The 17,344-nt window shown below is 38.3% G+C and overlaps 2 protein-coding genes across 9 annotated transcripts; one reads left to right on the top strand and one right to left on the bottom strand.

Moving 5' to 3' along the window:
- Window positions 1–5,183: 5,183 nt before the first annotated feature.
- On the bottom strand, window positions 5,184–6,706 carry LOC108203507 (uncharacterized). Its single transcript, XM_017372475.2, has 2 exons — window positions 5,846–6,706; window positions 5,184–5,750 (listed from the first exon to the last, which is right to left on the bottom strand). The coding sequence occupies exons 1-2, from the start codon at window positions 6,704–6,706 to the stop codon at window positions 5,184–5,186; spliced, it is 1,428 nt and encodes a 475-aa protein (XP_017227964.2).
- An 814-nt stretch (window positions 6,707–7,520) lies between these two features.
- On the top strand, window positions 7,521–9,885 carry LOC108203508 (uncharacterized). 8 transcript variants are annotated; one of them, XR_010290899.1, is made up of 6 exons: window positions 7,521–7,678; window positions 7,863–7,921; window positions 8,421–8,613; window positions 8,795–8,889; window positions 8,965–9,070; window positions 9,601–9,885. XR_010290899.1 is itself a non-coding variant. In XM_064091074.1 (4 exons), the coding sequence occupies exons 1-4, from the start codon at window positions 7,658–7,660 to the stop codon at window positions 9,673–9,675; spliced, it is 261 nt and encodes an 86-aa protein (XP_063947144.1). In that variant the 5' UTR covers window positions 7,521–7,657; the 3' UTR covers window positions 9,676–9,885. The 8 variants fall into 8 exon arrangements, 1 of the variants encoding a protein (XP_063947144.1); XR_010290898.1 differs by having other exon boundaries at window positions 8,707–8,889; XR_010290901.1 differs by lacking the exon at window positions 8,421–8,613 and having other exon boundaries at window positions 8,848–8,889.
- The last annotated feature ends 7,459 nt before the right edge of the window (window positions 9,886–17,344 follow it).

Here is a 17,344-nt window from a genome sequence, read left to right as displayed (position 1 = left end):
GTAGACTACTTTACTAAATGGGCTGAGGCTGAACCCCTGGCTTCCATCACTGCAAGGAAGCTGGTAGACTTCGTTTATCGTGCAATTGTCTGTCGATACGGGGTACCCTACAAGCTCATATCAGACAATGGGAAGCAGTTGACAGAAATGAGATGATAAATTTCTGTGAACACCTTGGCATAAAGAAAGGGTTTTCCGCGGTGTGCCACCCTCAAAGTAACGGTCAAACAGAGGCCGTAAGCAAAATTATTAAGCACACCCTGAAAGCCAAGCTGGAAGGGAAAAAGGGATGTTGGCCGGAAGAACTTCCAATGGTGTTGTGGTCTTATAATACCACTCCAAGGTCTACCATTGACGAAACCCTGTTCACCCTAACATAGGGGTGTGAAGCCATGGTTCCCGTGGAAGTTGGAGCAGGGTCCTTTCGAAGGGATAACTATGACCCTGAGAATAATGAAGTCAACCACAGGCTCTACCTAAACCTGATTGAAGAAGTAAGGGATACGTCTCAGTTGAAACTTGCTGCATATCAACAGAGGACCCGTAAATATTTTGATAAGAAAGTGAGGGCTCGACCCCTCAAAACGGGAGACCTGGTTCTCAGGAAAACGATGCCTAACATGAGGGTTCCCGCTCATGGGGCCTTCGGTGCGAAATGGGAAGGCCCATACATCATCAAGACAGTGCTTTGGGAAGGTACCTATCACCTTACAAACATGGATGGAAGAGTCATACCACGGGCATGGAACGCCCAACACTTAAAGAGGTATTACCAGTAGTTTCACCCGGGTAGTATTTCTGTAGGCTTCGGCTTTGGGGTTAGGAAAATAAAGGCGGTTTATTAGTTGTAATCGATGTGGTTTTAGGAAAGTTATCAGGCTACTATCTGCTTTACTTGCTAGGATGCTCGGGGGGGGGGGTCCTTACACCCCCCAAAATTATGCTATGTCGATTTTTTACCATGCGATTCAATAAAATTTCGCAGTTTTCCATTACAAAAATCTTATATATGCTTGCTTGCTTACCCTGATTGTTAATTGAATGCTTCATGTATGTTTTAAAAAGTATTTAGGGTTTTAATTGCATCTAGTTCTCCACCTCAATTGTAATTATGCTAAAGAACTCGGGGGGTAGTACGCATATCATTAACATTACTTGGCTTAAAATTCAAAAATAAAAAAAGAATCGGAAATCGAAACTTGGGAAACACAACTCAACAACTTGGCTGCACTAATTGGAAGGCTAAAGCTTATCAAAGCTTTCAAGGTTTCAAGCTTTCCGAGCTTGCAAGGTTTTGGGCTTACAGCAGCCCTTCAAAGTTTAAAGCTTATCAAAGCTTTCAAGGTTTCAAGCTTTCCGAGCTTGCAAGATTTTGGGCTTACAGTAGCCCTTCAAGGTTTAAAGCTTATCAAAGCTTTCAAGGGTTTCAAGCTTGCAAGTTTTTGGGCTTACAGTAGCCCTTCAAGGTTTAAAGCCTATCAAGGCTTTCAAGGCTAAAGCTTATCAAAGCTTTCAAGGTTTCAAGCTTTTCAAGCTTGCAAGGTTTTGGGCTTACAGGAGCCCTTCAAGGTTTAAAGCCTATCAAGGCTTTCAAGGCTGAAGCTTATCAAAGCTTTCAAGGTTTCAAGCTTTTCAAGCTTGCCAGGTTTTGGGCTTACAGTAGCCCTTCAAGGTTTAAAGCTTATCAAAGCTTTCAAGGTTTCAAGCTTTCCAAGCTTGCAAGGTTTTGGGCTTACAGTAGCCCTTCAAGGTTTAAAGCTTATCAAAGCTTTCAAGGTTTCAAGCTTTTCAAGCTTGCAAGGTTTTGGGCTTATAGTAGCCTTTCAAGGTTTAAAGCTTATCAAAGCTTTCAAGGTTTCAAGCTTTTCAAGCTTGAAAGGTTTCGGGCTTACGGTAGCCCTTCAAGGTTTAAAGACTATCAAAGCTTCAAGGTTTCAGGCTTTTCAAGCTTGCAAGACTGCTTTTATTGGAAGTAGGGCTTATCAAAGCCCTTCGAGGTGGAAAGCCTATCAAGGCTCTCGAGTTTAAAGCCTGTCAGGGCTCTCAAGGCTCACATTCACGACATCACATCAAGGCTTACTTTGTGGAGTTATCTCAAGGCCTACTTCGCAGAGTTACTTCGAGGCTTACTTTGGGGATTGCTTTAAGGCTTACAATCGAAGAACTACTTCAAAGCTTGCTGTGTGGAATCATCTGGAGGCTTACGCTTGGGGATTACTTCAAGGGTTACGCCCTAGGGTATCCTTTGAAGCCCACACTTGGGGCTCACGTGTGGAGCCCCGATGCCTAGCTTGCACATAAGATCAAATTTGCTTGTGCTTGGATGGATTATTGCAAGGAAAGATTTAGTACTTTTACACTATCGGGGAGTTAACATAATTACATCTATATACATTCTCAAGGAAGGAAACAACCCCGAAGAATAAGGTCCCAAGGGTCGCAACCCCCAGAAATTGGACAATACAAGGGTTACCCCCTGTATTCATTCTTTCTACCTGCATGGAAGGGTTAGGCGGCGAACACAGTAATATCAAAGGGAACATAGGAAAAATCATACAAGGCAAATAAAGAAGAAGTAGAGCAGTTATATAAATATATATACTGCAAAGGAAATTCCTCCCCACACCAACAGGGGGAGGCCCTTGCAGTATCGAAAATATCTTTCGGGGCATTCTGAGGCGCCCGCACCCTCATCCAAAAAAATATTCAATTCGTGACGCAAGCGCCATGCACAAATTCATAATTAAACTAAAAGTTTGATTGAGGAACTGGGAGGGGAAGATCAAGAAGCAGCTAGAGAGGAGGAGGCCTTGGGGACTTCATCAGTTGCCGGGGCGTCCGAGGAGATTGCGTTTTGGGAGGGAGCCACAGCTAGGGCCTCCACCTTGGCCACCACATCAGATTCCGGAAGGGGTGCCTCCTCAACCTTCTGTCGGTTCGCAGCCGTAGCCTCTCCCTCAGAGGTACCCCCAAGAACTTCCTTGGCGCCGATTTCGCTCTTCCCGAGGCTGGTGGCGTCCTCGGCTTTTGCTTCTTCCAAGGCGAGGGCAGCATCGGCTCCCAATTTGACCTAGTCATTGTCGAGAAAGAAGCGGTAGGCCGATTTCACGCAATCCTTCACCCCGGCGGCAACCTCCGCCTCAAAGATAGCGGCCTCCCACTTCTTCCTCTTCTCCCGGGAGGAAGCCTCTGCGCCCTGCAGGGCCTTCACCTGGTCCTCCAACTTCTTCACCAGCTTGCCAAGGCCATCCGTCTCCTCCTCCTGGGTCACGGCATTCTCCTTTCTCCTCTCCTCAACAACTCTCGCCTCCGCCTCCTTAAACTCCTGGTTAGCCTTTCGCAAGGCATCCCGCTCCTTGTTGATGGTGGCGAGGTTCCCCTTAGCCTGCTTCAACTCTGTCCTAACCCCCTCATTGATCTGGGCAGAGTCAGCCACCTGCTCGCTGATTTTAAGGTCTAGGAAGAGGCTCTTCGCATTGGCCAACACTTTATCATGTGCGGCCTTAAAAAAAGATAGCCTATCCCATTCTTTAATGAAAGAGTTGACCAGATGCTGAAAGAGTTGGGATTTCTGAGAAGAAGCAAGAGAAGGGGTACCCCGGGCCGAAGCCAACTTTGCCCGCTTAGTAGAGCGGGAATCAGTAGGGGTCCCGGCGTCTGAGCCCGGGGCCTCCCTCTTGCGGCCACCCGAGGAGGTCCTCTTTTGTTACAGAGAAGCGGAAGGACGTTGAGAGATAGGAGGAGTGGAAACGGGAGCCTTGGAGCCGGAGGCCTCCCCAAACAAATATTCATATTTTGTAGACCTCTTCACAAACGAGGGAATCTTGGAAGCCATCCCTACAGAAAAAGAAGATAAGGGAAAATAGTCAGAAAAAATGTACAGATAAAAACAAGGATATAAAGGAGCACAAGTACGAGCATGGCAGACAGTATGCAAGTATAAACCATGTAACGCAAAAGGCAAGTAGTTCTCAGTATCGTAACGAAAATAAAACCTAGGCTTCCCACTGTCTCAACATCCGCACCCCCCTCGTCAACGGGGGATGCGTCGACCACCGTGGTGGAAAAGCCGAGCCTCTTCAGATTTTCTGGAGTGAGAAGGCTAGACCCATCTCCTAGCTTGGTGGAAAGCCCCAGCACATGCTTGGCCCTTTCGAGGGACTCCCCCGCCAAAGGAGTCTGCACCGGGATGTCTACAACGAACAGAAAACATAAGGAAAACTAAACGGGAGCCCGAAGGATGGACCAACGATGGACAAAGGAGAAAACTGCCTTACTAGGAGAAAGGTTGAAGTCCTTCCTGTAGATGGGGCAGTCATAGCAGTAGAGGAAAAGCTTCTGCCAGTCAGACATGGATTGGCGGTTACCCTTGATGCCCTTCTTGTGGTGGGTGTTCCAGGCTGTCAGGTAAAAGAACCCTGGGGTCCTTCCTGTGAGCTTCAACTGGAAGAACCAGCCTAGCTCAACAGCCGACATCCTAACCCCATGGTGGATGTCATAAAGAATGTAAAGACATACCGCCATGCGGTAAGAGTTCGGGGTAAGCTGCATCGGGGCAACCTCGTAGAAGTCTAGGACTTCCAGGATGAAGGGGTGAAGAGGTAGAGACAACCCCAGCCTGAAAAACTGGGAAGAAAGCACGGCGTTGGGGTAATTAGTCTCCGGCTTGAGACTATCAAAGCGGTGACACCTCTCGCCCAGCTGAGAGATCACCAAAGTGCAACCAGGGTTGCAGGACTCCAGGAGGGACTGCAACCTGGCAGGAGTCATGATGGAGTCCATGTACTCGCAAGCCAAGACCACAGCCGGAGGCTCAACAACATCAACGGAAGCCTCAGTCTCCCGCTCAAGCTCTTCCTGAACCCCCTCAGAAGCGGCAGCAATGTCCATTTGGGGTCCCGAGGTTTCCTCCGCCTTACTGGACTCGGAAGTGGTCCAGTTAAGTTCCTTCACGGTAAAACTGCGTCTGGAGCGAGTCCTAGAGCTAACCCCCAGGCCTGGTTGTGTAGGATAAGGGTTCAAGCTGGGAGAGGATCCCGTGTCAACAACGAGGATTGGGGCCTTGCTGGTGGCAGACTGGGATGAATGAGGAGACATGGATCCGCTATACAACCTTCCGGATAAAAACGGTTTTTCACGTAGCTTTTGAGCACTTTATTAAACCGTTCGAAAGGAAACATCCATCAATAGAAAACAAGCCCACATTGTCGCAATTCTCTGACCAAATGAACGGTGAGATGTATCATTACATCAAAAAATGACGGAGGAAAAATCTTTTCTAGCTCGCACAATGTTAATACCATATCAGCTTGCAATTTTTCCAGTTTTGATACGTCTACAACCCTTTTACACAAAGAGTTAGAAAAGAAACACAGCCTGATAATGCTAACCCTAACATTTTTGGGGAGTACAGACCGGATTGCGATCGGAAGCAACTGGTGAATTAGTATGTGGCAGTCATGGGACTTGAGTCCAAACAACTTCGCATCAGCCATTGATACACAGTTTTTAATATTCGATGCGTGTCCATATGACAGTTTCATTGATAATAGTGATCCCAACACTTTTCGTATTTCGGCCTTTGTAAGAGTGAAAACAGAAGTAGGTAAGTAAGTTCTCTTTACACCTACTTGCGGAGCTAAATCAAGTCTAATCCCCATTTCCATCATGTCATTACGAGATGCTTCACTGTCTTTGGAATTGTGCTTTATATTAAGTAGTGTCCCAATCAAATTGTCGCACACATTTTTCTCAATGTGCATAACATCGATACAGTCACGTACATGTTGAAATCTCTAGTATTCTAAGTCAAAAAAATTGACTTTTTCTTCCATGGACAGTCTACCTTCTTTGCCTTCTTTACTTCTTTTCCAAAAGTAAATTTAATTTGCTCTTGTTGCTCTAAAACCTGTCCTCCAGAAAGGGGTTGACGTGGTTGTCCAAATTCTTGTTCGCCATTAAAAGCCGATTTCTTCCTTCTATAAGGATGATGCCTAGGCAAATAGCGACGGTGACCTTGATAACACATCTTCCTTCTATGGGATAAATATTTCGCAACAGTGTCGACACCACATACAGGACATGACATATACCCCTGATTCACGCAACCTGATAAATTTCCGTATGGCGGGAAGTCATTTATCGTCCATAACAACATTGCTCTAAAAGTGAAAGAAGAATTGGTACTAGCATCGTATACATTTGGCTCGCCTTCTTCCCATAGTTTCAGCAAATCATCAATCAACGGTTGTAGAAAGACATCAATGTTATTACCAGGCTCATGTGGACCAGAGACTAGTACGGTTAACATCACAAACTTCCTCTTCATGCATAACCATGGAGGAAGATTATAAGTTATCAAAACTACTCGCCAACAACTATATCTATCAGTTAGACCGTTATTAAGTGGGTTGATACCATCTGCCGCCAAAGCTAAGCGGAGGTTCCATGGCTTCCATCGAGATAAACTACACTTGGGACACTCAGAAGCACTCTCGTTTACACGCCTGTACAGAACACACTCATTCGGACATGCGTGGAATTTGATATATTCAAGGCCTAAATTAGATAAGGTTTTCTTTGCTTCGTACGCATTAAGAGGCAAGACATGATCCTCAGGAAGTAAGGAACCCACAGAAGATAATAGGTCTGTAAATGCATTATCGCTACTACCAAATCGCGCCCTCCAGTTGTGCAATTTTAACATTGAATCTAGTTTACTCACTACGCCATATATGGCCTACTGCAATGGTATGAACACGAATGTTGCAAAATTATGTTGCAGTTGATGCACCAATACACACCTAACGCAACAATAGCCATTCATGTCCATTTGATGTTGCAATAGCCAAATATATGTGTTGCGCAGAGTATTAGTAAAATAATTTTTTGTAATATAATAATAAAATTTACATAAAACAAAGTTAAGATAATTTTAATGATTAATTAATAATATATATATATATATAATAAAAATAATAAAAATTAATTAATTATGAATAAGATAATAATACCGTAATTGAATATAATTTTATAATATGATCTTTAAATCTGCCTTAAAAATAACATGACCTTAAAATCTGTTGATTTTGATAAAACGAATGAGCATGTTTAAAAATATATAAAGTGTATATTAAGTTATTATTTTATGTATAGAAATAATATAATTTTTATTAAATTTATACATAATAATTTAATAAAATATTTCACAAGTAGGAAAACTATCGAAGCGTGCTTTTGATCCAAGACAGAGACGGGCAACAATGGGCCTGTTTGGATGGTGGAAGCAGTCTGCTTCCAGGCTTCTGTTTTTCTTGATCCGTTTGTACGTGTAAATAAGTAGAAGCACCTTTAAGAAGCTGAGAATGCTAGATTCTCTCTCAGAGCTTCTGCTTCTTTTCCAAATAATTTATTCACTTATTTACTTCTCACTTCTACTTCATTTCTTTACTTTAAGCAAGAAGTAACTTCTTTTAATCTAAGTCCAAACGGCCCCAATACCTAGACAAAAGGTGAGCGGAAAATATAAGCGGGCTCCAAATATCACACTTTAACAAAATAGCTCTCGCTCTGCAAATACATTCAAACTTCAAAATGTTCAAACTTCAAAGTGACCCTCACAGATGCTCTCCTTCCCTGGCATACATAGATCGATTTCATGTTCCAGCTTCGATTTCAGGTGATATTAGCCACACTTACATAGATCAATTGGGTTTTGACTTCACCAAACAATTAAAGCTTCAATCTGACTTCACTTTAAAATTAGGGTTCTTGAGTTTGATTTGGGATTTGTTCATTCAGCTGGTTTATTCACTTAATTTGTTCTATTTCACTATTTAATTTGTTTTTTTTCTTTGTTTCAGGTCCTATTTAAGCTTTGTTTTTGTGAGATTTGGCTGAGTTGGGGCTTGTTTGATTTAAGGTACTTCCCCTTGGTTTGTATGTATGTAGTTGTATATATAATTTTGTTTTATGTATATGTATGATATGAATATTCTCAATCACAATAGTAGCCTCCGGTTAGTAACTCATCTGCTCCAACTATAACAAGACTATTGCTTTCAGTTCCAATTCCACATAAGGCGGTTTAGGTGTGAGTGTGTTTTCTTTCTGCTATATCTTGTTGCTTTTATTTTATTTTTATGGTTTTAGAATTTTAGGCCTTAGTTTGTTTTTGTCATGTTCTCTTATACCTTAATTTTATAAAGAAAAGTTTTCTATATTGCAATATATTTTATATTTATTTATTCTTATGATTCTGATTGCATCACTTTAGTTCATTTTGTCGGTTGTATCATATTTTTCATTTTGCCTTGAACATATTTCATATATGATTGGAGCTTTGAATTTTTCTCTTTTTCTCATTGTGACTATTATACTCTGGCTTGGGATTTACTCTGTAATATTTAATTCTATACTAGTAATGCTGTGAAGTTAGCCATCTCATGGTTTTCTTGGTTTGAGCTTTTCTTTGAGTAGCAAGCAGACTAGCTGGAGTTGGTAAATTCATTATGATCAATTCCCTGTATATATAATTTGCTTTGGTTGCAACGGCCAAACTTTGTTGCGAGACCCTGCACGACATAACAAAGGAACTGCCTTCACTGAGAAATGGTTATTAATTAACATTTATGTTGTTTTTTATCTACGAAGTCAAATTTTTACTAATTGTATTAACACTATTACAATTTTATTTTTTGGTTTTAGGTGAACAATGTGGAATGTGTATCACATTAGCTTCTGTTTTTAAATTCGATTATCTAAATTTTTGGTTTTGATTGTTGCACTTCTTGAGGTTGTCAGGTCCAGCCTACTAGTAAAACAATAGTAAACCACATGTTTTTTCAGTGGATTCAAAGCTATCGTGATCTTCCTCTTATGATAAATCAGGTGCAATTTAGTATCTTTTTATCTCTCTGCTTACTATCCTTCTCATTCTAACATTTACTATGTTTGGTGGATTAGTTTCACAAGATGGGAGATGTGTACTAAACCATTTGTCAGGACTATTGAATTTCTATGGCAGGAGGGACATACTGCTCATGCCACTCCAAAGGAGGCAGAAAAAGAGGTCTGTAGATATTACTATTGACAAACCATATTTTTTCCTACCTACAGTGGTCTTACTCTTGCGCAAAAAGACATGTAAAACTAACAAAGGTGGAAGCATTCTTGTTTCTAATCTCAGGCTATGCTACTTGGTTATTACATACAGTGTAGTGCATGTGTAATTCTAATACTTTTTGATTGAAATTATGGATCTAGATGAATTGAGATTTAACTTGGTGTTATTTGGGACATACAAGTAACAAGGTATTATCATTAGTTAGTAAGAATAAATATTGCCCATGTTTCAGCCATTATACCCATATTAAGCATGGACAAAGTTTTTACCCTGTTTTTAATTTCAGTGTTTCAACCATTATACCAATATTAATTATGGACAAAGTTTTTATCCTGTTTAATTAATTTGATTATCTGCTGCAACTTTATTATGTTATATGTTCGCTGCCAAACTAAGTCCACGTAATTTGAGTAGTTCAAAATAATCATGGCTTATTTATTGGAGCTCAGCTCAGTAGTTGCATTGTTTTGTTGCAGGAGGAGCTTAAGCCGTTAATGGACCAACTTAACGGAGTCAAAGAGTTGACTGTTCCAGAATTTGGAACTCTTTAAGTTTGGGAAGTGCGAGAAAATGCAATAATATGTTTATATATATAATAGTTTAGTGTGCTACTGGTGACTTGTGATGTTCAGTTGGATTTGTTTAATACTTGATTTGGTTGGATATGTTAGGTAGTTTGGTTGGATTTGTTATAAACTTCAGTTTGTATGAAGAATAGTTTAATGTTGCAGTTCATAGAGTAAAATGTTGTAATTTTGTTATTTAATGTTGTAGTAGCACATATATATGATTTAGTTTATAACAAAAAACATTGCAAACAACTAACAAAATAGGTGTCCAAACATAGTACTGACATGTGAGACTCATATGGCCCACAAAATGGGACCCACACGTGGGTCCCATTTTTTTGAAATTAGAAGACCTAACATAACATAAAATTTTAATTGCAACAGGGTAGTTCGATGTTGCAGTAGCATGTCTATTGTAACAAAAAACCCCATGTTGCAGTAGGTTACCATAATGTTGCAGTAGAGGCCTAGGGCAACATCGAAAAAAGCAACTTAAATTTTATGTTGCAATAGCCTTTTTTCGGGCTATTGCAACATATTTTGGGGTTATGGCATCATTTTTTTGATGTTGTTGTAGGCTATATATGGCGTAGTGACTGCAATCACTACCTGATAAGTGCATATTTTTGTATATTTTAAATGCCTAATTATTGCTTGTTCTCACTTATTTATTTGTTTATTTGTCTTTTTTTAGGAAAATTGCAAAAGCTTGAAGAAATAAAAGAATAAAGCAAAAAGGAGAAAAAGATGGGAAGAAAAGGTTCATAGGGGAATATTCTCAAGGAAGCATCTAGATGGGACACCTACACCCCCCTCTACCCTAATTTCCCCCTATAAATACACATCTCCCCATCATGTTTTAACCTACCTAGGATTTCCTATTTTTAGTAGCCTCTCTTTTATGTAGTAGATCTAGTAGTAGCACTCTAAATTTGTAAACACTTTTATTATATCAATACAAGTATTCATTTTTGTTCTTAAATCTTGCTCTTTACTTTTACTTCTAGGCTATGAAATCTTTCTCTAACCACATGAGACTCAAAATTACTTGTGGATTGAAAGGAGCCTAATTATATGTTTTAAGCTTGCATTTTTTAGTATTTAGATTGAGCCCCTTTTAATTCTCAATATTATTAGTGGGTTCAATGGTTTAGTATTCTAGATTTTGATTTTAGCTTGTAGTTTGATGGGGTTTTGTTAGATACATGGTAGATAAGCTAGTTTTGAAGTTTTGTTTGATTTCGGTTTTGTTAGATAAGCTAGTTTTGAAGTTTTGTTTGATTTGGAGTTAGTTTGGTAGGATTTGGTATTGTTTTTGTTCTTGGTTTTGGTATTTTTGGGGTCTTTTTAGTGTGAATTTTAGTTTATGATTTTGAGTTGAGGTTAGTGGGTTTATGTTGGAAATATTATGTTTAGGCTAGATTTAAAATTTGGTGTAGTTTGGAGTTCATTTGGTTTGATTTGAGTCTTGTTTTGGTCAAAAATGAGTAGTTTAAGGGTTTTTTAGTGTAGAATTTATTGTTGAATTTGGTTTAGAGGTTAGTGGGCTTTTATTTGTTATATTTGGAATAGCTAGATTTTCCGGCAAAATCAATTTTCCGGCGAGATTTAAGCTATTCCGGGCACTTCCATATTTTCCGGCGAAAAACTCTGGTCGCGACCACTGGTTGTTTTGTATTTACTTTCGTTTTCACATATCCTGTTCGTTATGTTTCTGTTGATTACCACGTGATTACTTGTGTTCACGCGCAAGCCAGTTTTTTTTTTTTTTTTTTATTAATTTCTTTAACTTGATTTTGGATTTTCTTTTATTCATTTCGTTTCTTTTCAGATTGCAATTTTTTTTTATTAATCAATTGACTAATCCCTCCATCAAAAATTATTTGGTCTAATTTGATTAAGTTAGAAATTAAGTTTTCGCGAAAATTATTCTAGTCCTTGTGGTTCGAATCTAAAAGTATTAAAATGAGATCGTGCACTTGCGATTAATATCTTATTTTGAGCACATCAAGTTTTTGGCGCCGCTGCCGGGGACTAAAATTAATTTTCGCGCCTTAATTTTTAATTTTTCGGATTAGTTTTTTTTATATTCTCTAACTTCTTTTTAGTTGAATTTTAGGAAATTGGAGGATTATTAGCTAGCTTGGGATAAGTGGAGTATATTCTTGGAATATTGGAAGCTTGCTTGGGTAACTTGTATCTCTCCTATTTCATTTTTTCTCTTAATTTAGAAAACCACAAAAAAATTGAAAATTAAAAAAAATCACAAACAAATTGAAAATTAAAAATCCAAAAATATTAGATAGAAATACATATGTGTTGCATCATGCATTTAATCACTTAGGGCACATCATTTAGATTTTAATTTTTGTTTTTAAATTTTCGTACCTATATTTGTGGTGATCGCTGGAGGACCCAAAGGTGCGTTAATTTCTTTCTTTCTTTAGTGTAAATCACGTAGTGTAGAAGCATCCATATTTGTTTACCGCTTTTTATTATCTCGTTGTGTGGTGCATCATTTTAAATAAATCTTAAGGGCAAAACCCATTCATAAGATAAGGGGAGGGATTTCATCACTCTTTCCTTGGCCCACAACAACTAATTTCTTCATTTGCATTTACCTAGCCTGTAATAAAAATGAATTAGACGTTAGCCCCTAGGATTTCGCGCTCAATTAGGAAGGTACCTAAAAGACGAAGTAATCTTTAATTATTCCGACTCTTCGGTGTCTAAGGCTAGCGAAAGCTTACCTGGCCGATTAAGGTTTGGTGTCTAAGCGCGGAGATTGGCCTCTTGGCAATGCCTGCTCCAAACTGGCCAAACCGGTCCGAATAATAATTGATTTATCGAGTTTTTGGTGGTCCTTACGGTTAGGAGCAAGGTCTAGTCGTTTTATTAGGCAACCATAGAACTAGGTTTTTCTTTCACTTTTACACCCTTTCTTTTGTGTGTTTTAACTTTTAGCACTTATTTGCTACGTGTTTACTATCTTGTTTATGCGAACTACTTGGGTTAGGAACGAAACGTCTAGATTAGTTAGACCGATCATCGAAATTCCTTCGTCATCCTCTTCGGACTCCGAACCCATAGAAGCTAGCGAACCGATAGTTAACATGGCTGTGTCTCTTAAAGACCGTTGTTACCCATCCCGTTCAATTCAACCTTCGTGTATCACCCTTCCTCCCGTTAATGGGAATAATTTCGAGATTAAGGCACATCACATTAGTATGTTGCCTAAGTTTTTAGGGAGTGAAGGTGAGGATCCCTACCTTTTTATCCAAGAATTTGAGGAGGTTTGCGGTTTGCAAAAACTCCAACAATTGAGTGAAGACTCCATTAGGCTTAGACTAATCAACTTTGCTTTAAAAGAAAATGCTAAAAAATGGTTGTATAGTCTTCCCGTTAATTCTATTTCCACTTGGGAGGGGTTTGTGGTAATGTTTCTTAAAAAGTATTTTCCAAACCATAAGACTACTCGAATTACAAATGAAATAAATCAATTTCGACAAAAGAAAAATGAGTCTTTTTGGAAATTCTTTGATCGTTTCAAAAATCTTCTATCACAATGCCCCCACCATGGAATTGAAAAATGGAGACTTTGCAAAATTGTCTACGAGGCCTTAGATAGTCAAACAACCGCTTTGTTAGAATTTATGTGCCAAGGCAAATTCATGGATAAAGATGAGGACTAAGGGTGGGAATTTTTCGAGGACTTAGCCGAGAAAACAATGTTGTGGGAGTCTACTAGGGAGCCCAAAAAGTCGATCGAGTCATCTAGCTCTAGGAGTTTGCACTCTGAAAGGCCTTATTCAAAGGTATATGTCTAATCCTATTTTGTACAACCAGTGATAACTCAACTAGTGTCTGATAACCACTCAACTTGAAATCGACTCTGATAAGTTATGTCAGTAGATAGTAGATAGTTTAGTTGGAATCAGTTCAAGAAAGTCTAGTAGATACAAGAATCAGAATGTCAGAAGAATTCCAAGATATCAGCTACAAGCCACTGGAAGAAGTTCATTCCATATGATCAAGCCTCAGTGTCAAATAAACTGTGTAGCAGTTCAAGGAGTTCGGAAGGTATGAAGATTCAAGTATTTATTTCATCATAGATTCCATATGTGTACTTAAATGAAGAAGAACTAGAAGACAAAGATTCGAAGACCCAACCACAGCTCAAATGTTTAATTGATGGAGAATATTCAATTTAGTTAGGCAAAGATGAACCAGACAGTACATTTGTGTGCCAGCTATTTATATTGAATATTTAACATCAAAGGAAGGTGGTCGTTCAAGCCGTGTGATGTTCAAGACGAAGGCTCAAGACATTTGCTTTCTGGAATATAGAGTTTTTAATTAATTCTTTGTTAAATAATTAATCTCTATTAATTTATTTAGTTGTTAAATTAATTCAATTAGAATTAATTTGATAATTAAGTTTATTAATAAGTTAATTGATTTAGAATTAATTTACAAAAAGAAAGCAAAAGAAAGAAGGCCAAAAGGAAGGACAAGGAGACCGCCGCTCAGACCTGTCTAGCTATGGGAAAAAGAATTATCACCAACGCAATGGAGTGTTATATATTCTTAATGCTGGAAACCCGGTTGGAATTGATTTATATTTTTCAAAGCAAAAGGGATCCGGTTCCAGACCCACAGGAGACCGAATCTTAGACTTGTCTGACTATGAGGAAAAAGAATTATCACCAACGCTATGGAAAGTGATATAATCTTAAAGCTGGAACCCCGGATGGAATTAAAATATTATTTGCAAGGCAAAAGGAGTCCGGTTCCTGGCCCTCTAGAGACCGCAGCTTGGACCGTAAAGATTTATTTATATTAATAAATATTTTAATTAATTAGAAAATTATATTTATAAATGTCTAATAATATTAGATATTTATTTATATAATTTCTGGATTAAATTAAATATTTATTAATTAAAGATTATAAGCTGTGCGGGATTAAAAGCAGTTCTAAGGGCTGGCTGAAGGACAAAAGTTTATAAACTAGCGTACTGCCGAATGTTGAATGAAGCGCAAGACAATTCAAATGTTTGTAAGACAATCAGATTGTCTTACCTTGTGACTTGATTGTCTTGCCCCCTTTGATATTTGTCTTGCCCATGGAGAATTGTCTTACCCTTCTTTATAATTGTCTTTCTGGCTTGTTTTAGGCTTGTTAGGCAATCCAGGATTGTCTTCCCTTGCCTTGTAATTGTCTTGCCCTTCTTGTTTTGTCTTTGCAAGCTTATTTGTCTTGTCTTTTATTTGTCTTACAAGTACAAATGATTGCCCATATATATGGCACTCCATTCTTCATTTCAAATGTTCATTCTCTTTGATTTCAAAGCATTGTTAAGCTTTCAAGTTGTTCGTAACTTGCTTGTTGTATCCACAGTTTTCTGTCCTTTGATCACTCGGTTGTTTTAACCACTAATCTAGAATACATCCTGTCGAATTTATTCTACAAACATTAGTGGACATTAAAACTGAACCATATTAATTTAATAACGACTTTCAAGTTTAAATAACTTTTTACTTGAACCTTGTTTATTTAATTAATTAAAATCTGATTATCCTGTTTTATCCAAATCAGATTTATTCCGCGCGAATTTTTGTGACGATTGTATTCAACCCCCCTTCTACAATCGTATCGGGACCTAACAATTGGCATCAGAGCGGTTGATATAATCTACCTTATCAGATCCTACACTCACTCTGAAAATTTCTAAAAATTCCAAATAATTTTTTATTCGAAATAATTTTATTCCAAAAATTATTTCTGACCGAAAATTATTTTTCCTTCAAAAATCCAATCTTTTCCCAAATAATTTTTTATTCGAAATAATTTTATTTCTAAAATTATTTTTGATCGAAAATTATTTTTATTTCAAATCTTTTTATAAATAATTTTTAATTCGAAATAATTTTATTCCAAAAATTATTTCTGATCGAAAATTATTTTTCTTTCAAATCTTTTTCCAAATAATTTTTAATTCGAAATAATTTTATTCCAAAAATTATTTCTGATCGAAAATTATTTTTATTTCAAATCTTTTTCCAAATAATTTTTAATTCGAAATAATTTTATTCCAAAAATTATTTCTGATCGAAAATTATTTTTCTTTCAAATCTTTTTTCAAATAATTTTTAATTCGAGATAATTTTATTCAAAAAATTATTTTTGATTGAAAATTATTTTTTCTGTCAAAATTCAAATCTTTTCCCAAACACTCAAACACCCAATCTTCTACCATGTCTACCGCAAAAATTAGCAGCATTAAAATTGCACCTTTTGACAGGGCTAATTTTGGTCTTTGGACGAGACACATGCTTTTGTTCCTCCGGGCGGCGAATAAAAAATACATAAATATTTTGACGAAGGGTCTTTCGCCCCCAATGAATATTATCTTGGAACATACTGAAGATGGAGTTACTATTCCTCACAGAACCTATCTGAAAACACCTGCTGAGTTCTCGGATGAGGATAATGAGCTGATAAATCTAGATGTAACTCTACAGCTCATTCTGATCGAATCATTGGATCCAGTAATGTACAATAATGTTGTCAATTGTACAAGTGCTAAGCAGATATGGGACACTCTGCAAATTATCAATGAAGGATATGAGGAAGTACGGGAAAACAAGAAGGAAATTCTTGTGGCTCAATATGAGCAATTTGGTTCTAATCCCGGAGAAGGAATTTCTGAAGTATTCATCAGATTCAACAATTTGATAAACAATCTGAATCTGAACGGGAAATACTACGACAACAAAGAGGTGAACCTAAAGTTTTTGCTGACGCTCCCTGAGCATCTAGAACATCGGATAACCGCCATCAGAGAAAGCAGAGATTTGACAGAGATCTCATTGGAACAGCTGTATGGGGTTCTGAAAACCTATGAATTGGAACAGGCTCAAACTAAACAGAGATACGGATGGGGAAAGACACTGAACACGTCTACGTCTGTCAGCAATTCTACTGCCCTCATAATACAATCACCTCTTGTGAAAGAAAGGAAGGTTGTTGTACCTTCAAGAAGCTCCCAGGAGTATGTTGTGCCGGAAATGGGACATACTTCAGTAAGTACGGGAGATGATGAATTTTACTCGATGGAAGAGTTAGATCAGCTGGAGGACGAATCTCTTGCTATGTTTGCCAGGAAGTTTGGTAACATGAGATTTAGGAAGAATCCCTCCTACAAGTTTAAATCTTCTGGTAGTAAATTTCAGAAAGGGGGATCTTCGTCCACAACATCAAAAGGGGCTTACAAGACTGGGATGGTTGATCGAAGCAAGTTTAAATGTTTCAACTGTGATGAGCCTGGTCACTTTGCATCGGAGTGCAAGAAGCCCAATCAGCTGGCAAAGAAGAAAGAATCTTATGACGAGCTAAAGCAGAAGTATGAGGCTCTGCTAAAGAAGCATCAAGGCCAAAGCAGCCAAGGGAAGTCCTATGTGGCAAAAGGAAAAAGCTGGGATGACACAGATAGTGATGAGGAGGAAGAGCGGGGGAATGTTGCTCTAATGGCTTTCATGAAACCTTCTACACCTCCACATCGCACTGGCGGATTTCCGGTAGATCCTACTTGCCCTAAACTTTTTATGCAATTAGGACTTGAACGTGATGACGCTCTTAATAAGCTGAA

This window comes from Daucus carota, chromosome 4 (genome assembly GCF_001625215.2).
Source record: "Daucus carota subsp. sativus chromosome 4, DH1 v3.0, whole genome shotgun sequence".
Taxonomy (NCBI): Eukaryota; Viridiplantae; Streptophyta; class Magnoliopsida; order Apiales; family Apiaceae; genus Daucus; species Daucus carota.
Note: the sequence above shows the minus strand (reverse complement) of the source record. Positions and strands in the feature narration are given on the sequence as shown.

Coding starts and splice junctions, on each gene's coding strand:
- LOC108203507 (XM_017372475.2), bottom strand. CDS start 6,706: ATGTTAAAATTGCACAACTGGAGGGCGCGATTTGGTAGTAGCGATAAT. Junction 5,751..5,845: donor AAGTAAAGAAGGCAAAGAAG/GTAGACTGTCCA, acceptor ATGCACATTGAG/AAAAATGTGTGCGACAATTT.
- LOC108203508 (XM_064091074.1), top strand. CDS start 7,658: ATGTTCCAGCTTCGATTTCAG. Junction 7,922..8,964: donor TGGGGCTTGTTTGATTTAAG/GTACTTCCCCTT, acceptor TTGGTGGATTAG/TTTCACAAGATGGGAGATGT. Junction 9,071..9,600: donor CAAAGGAGGCAGAAAAAGAG/GTCTGTAGATAT, acceptor GTTTTGTTGCAG/GAGGAGCTTAAGCCGTTAAT.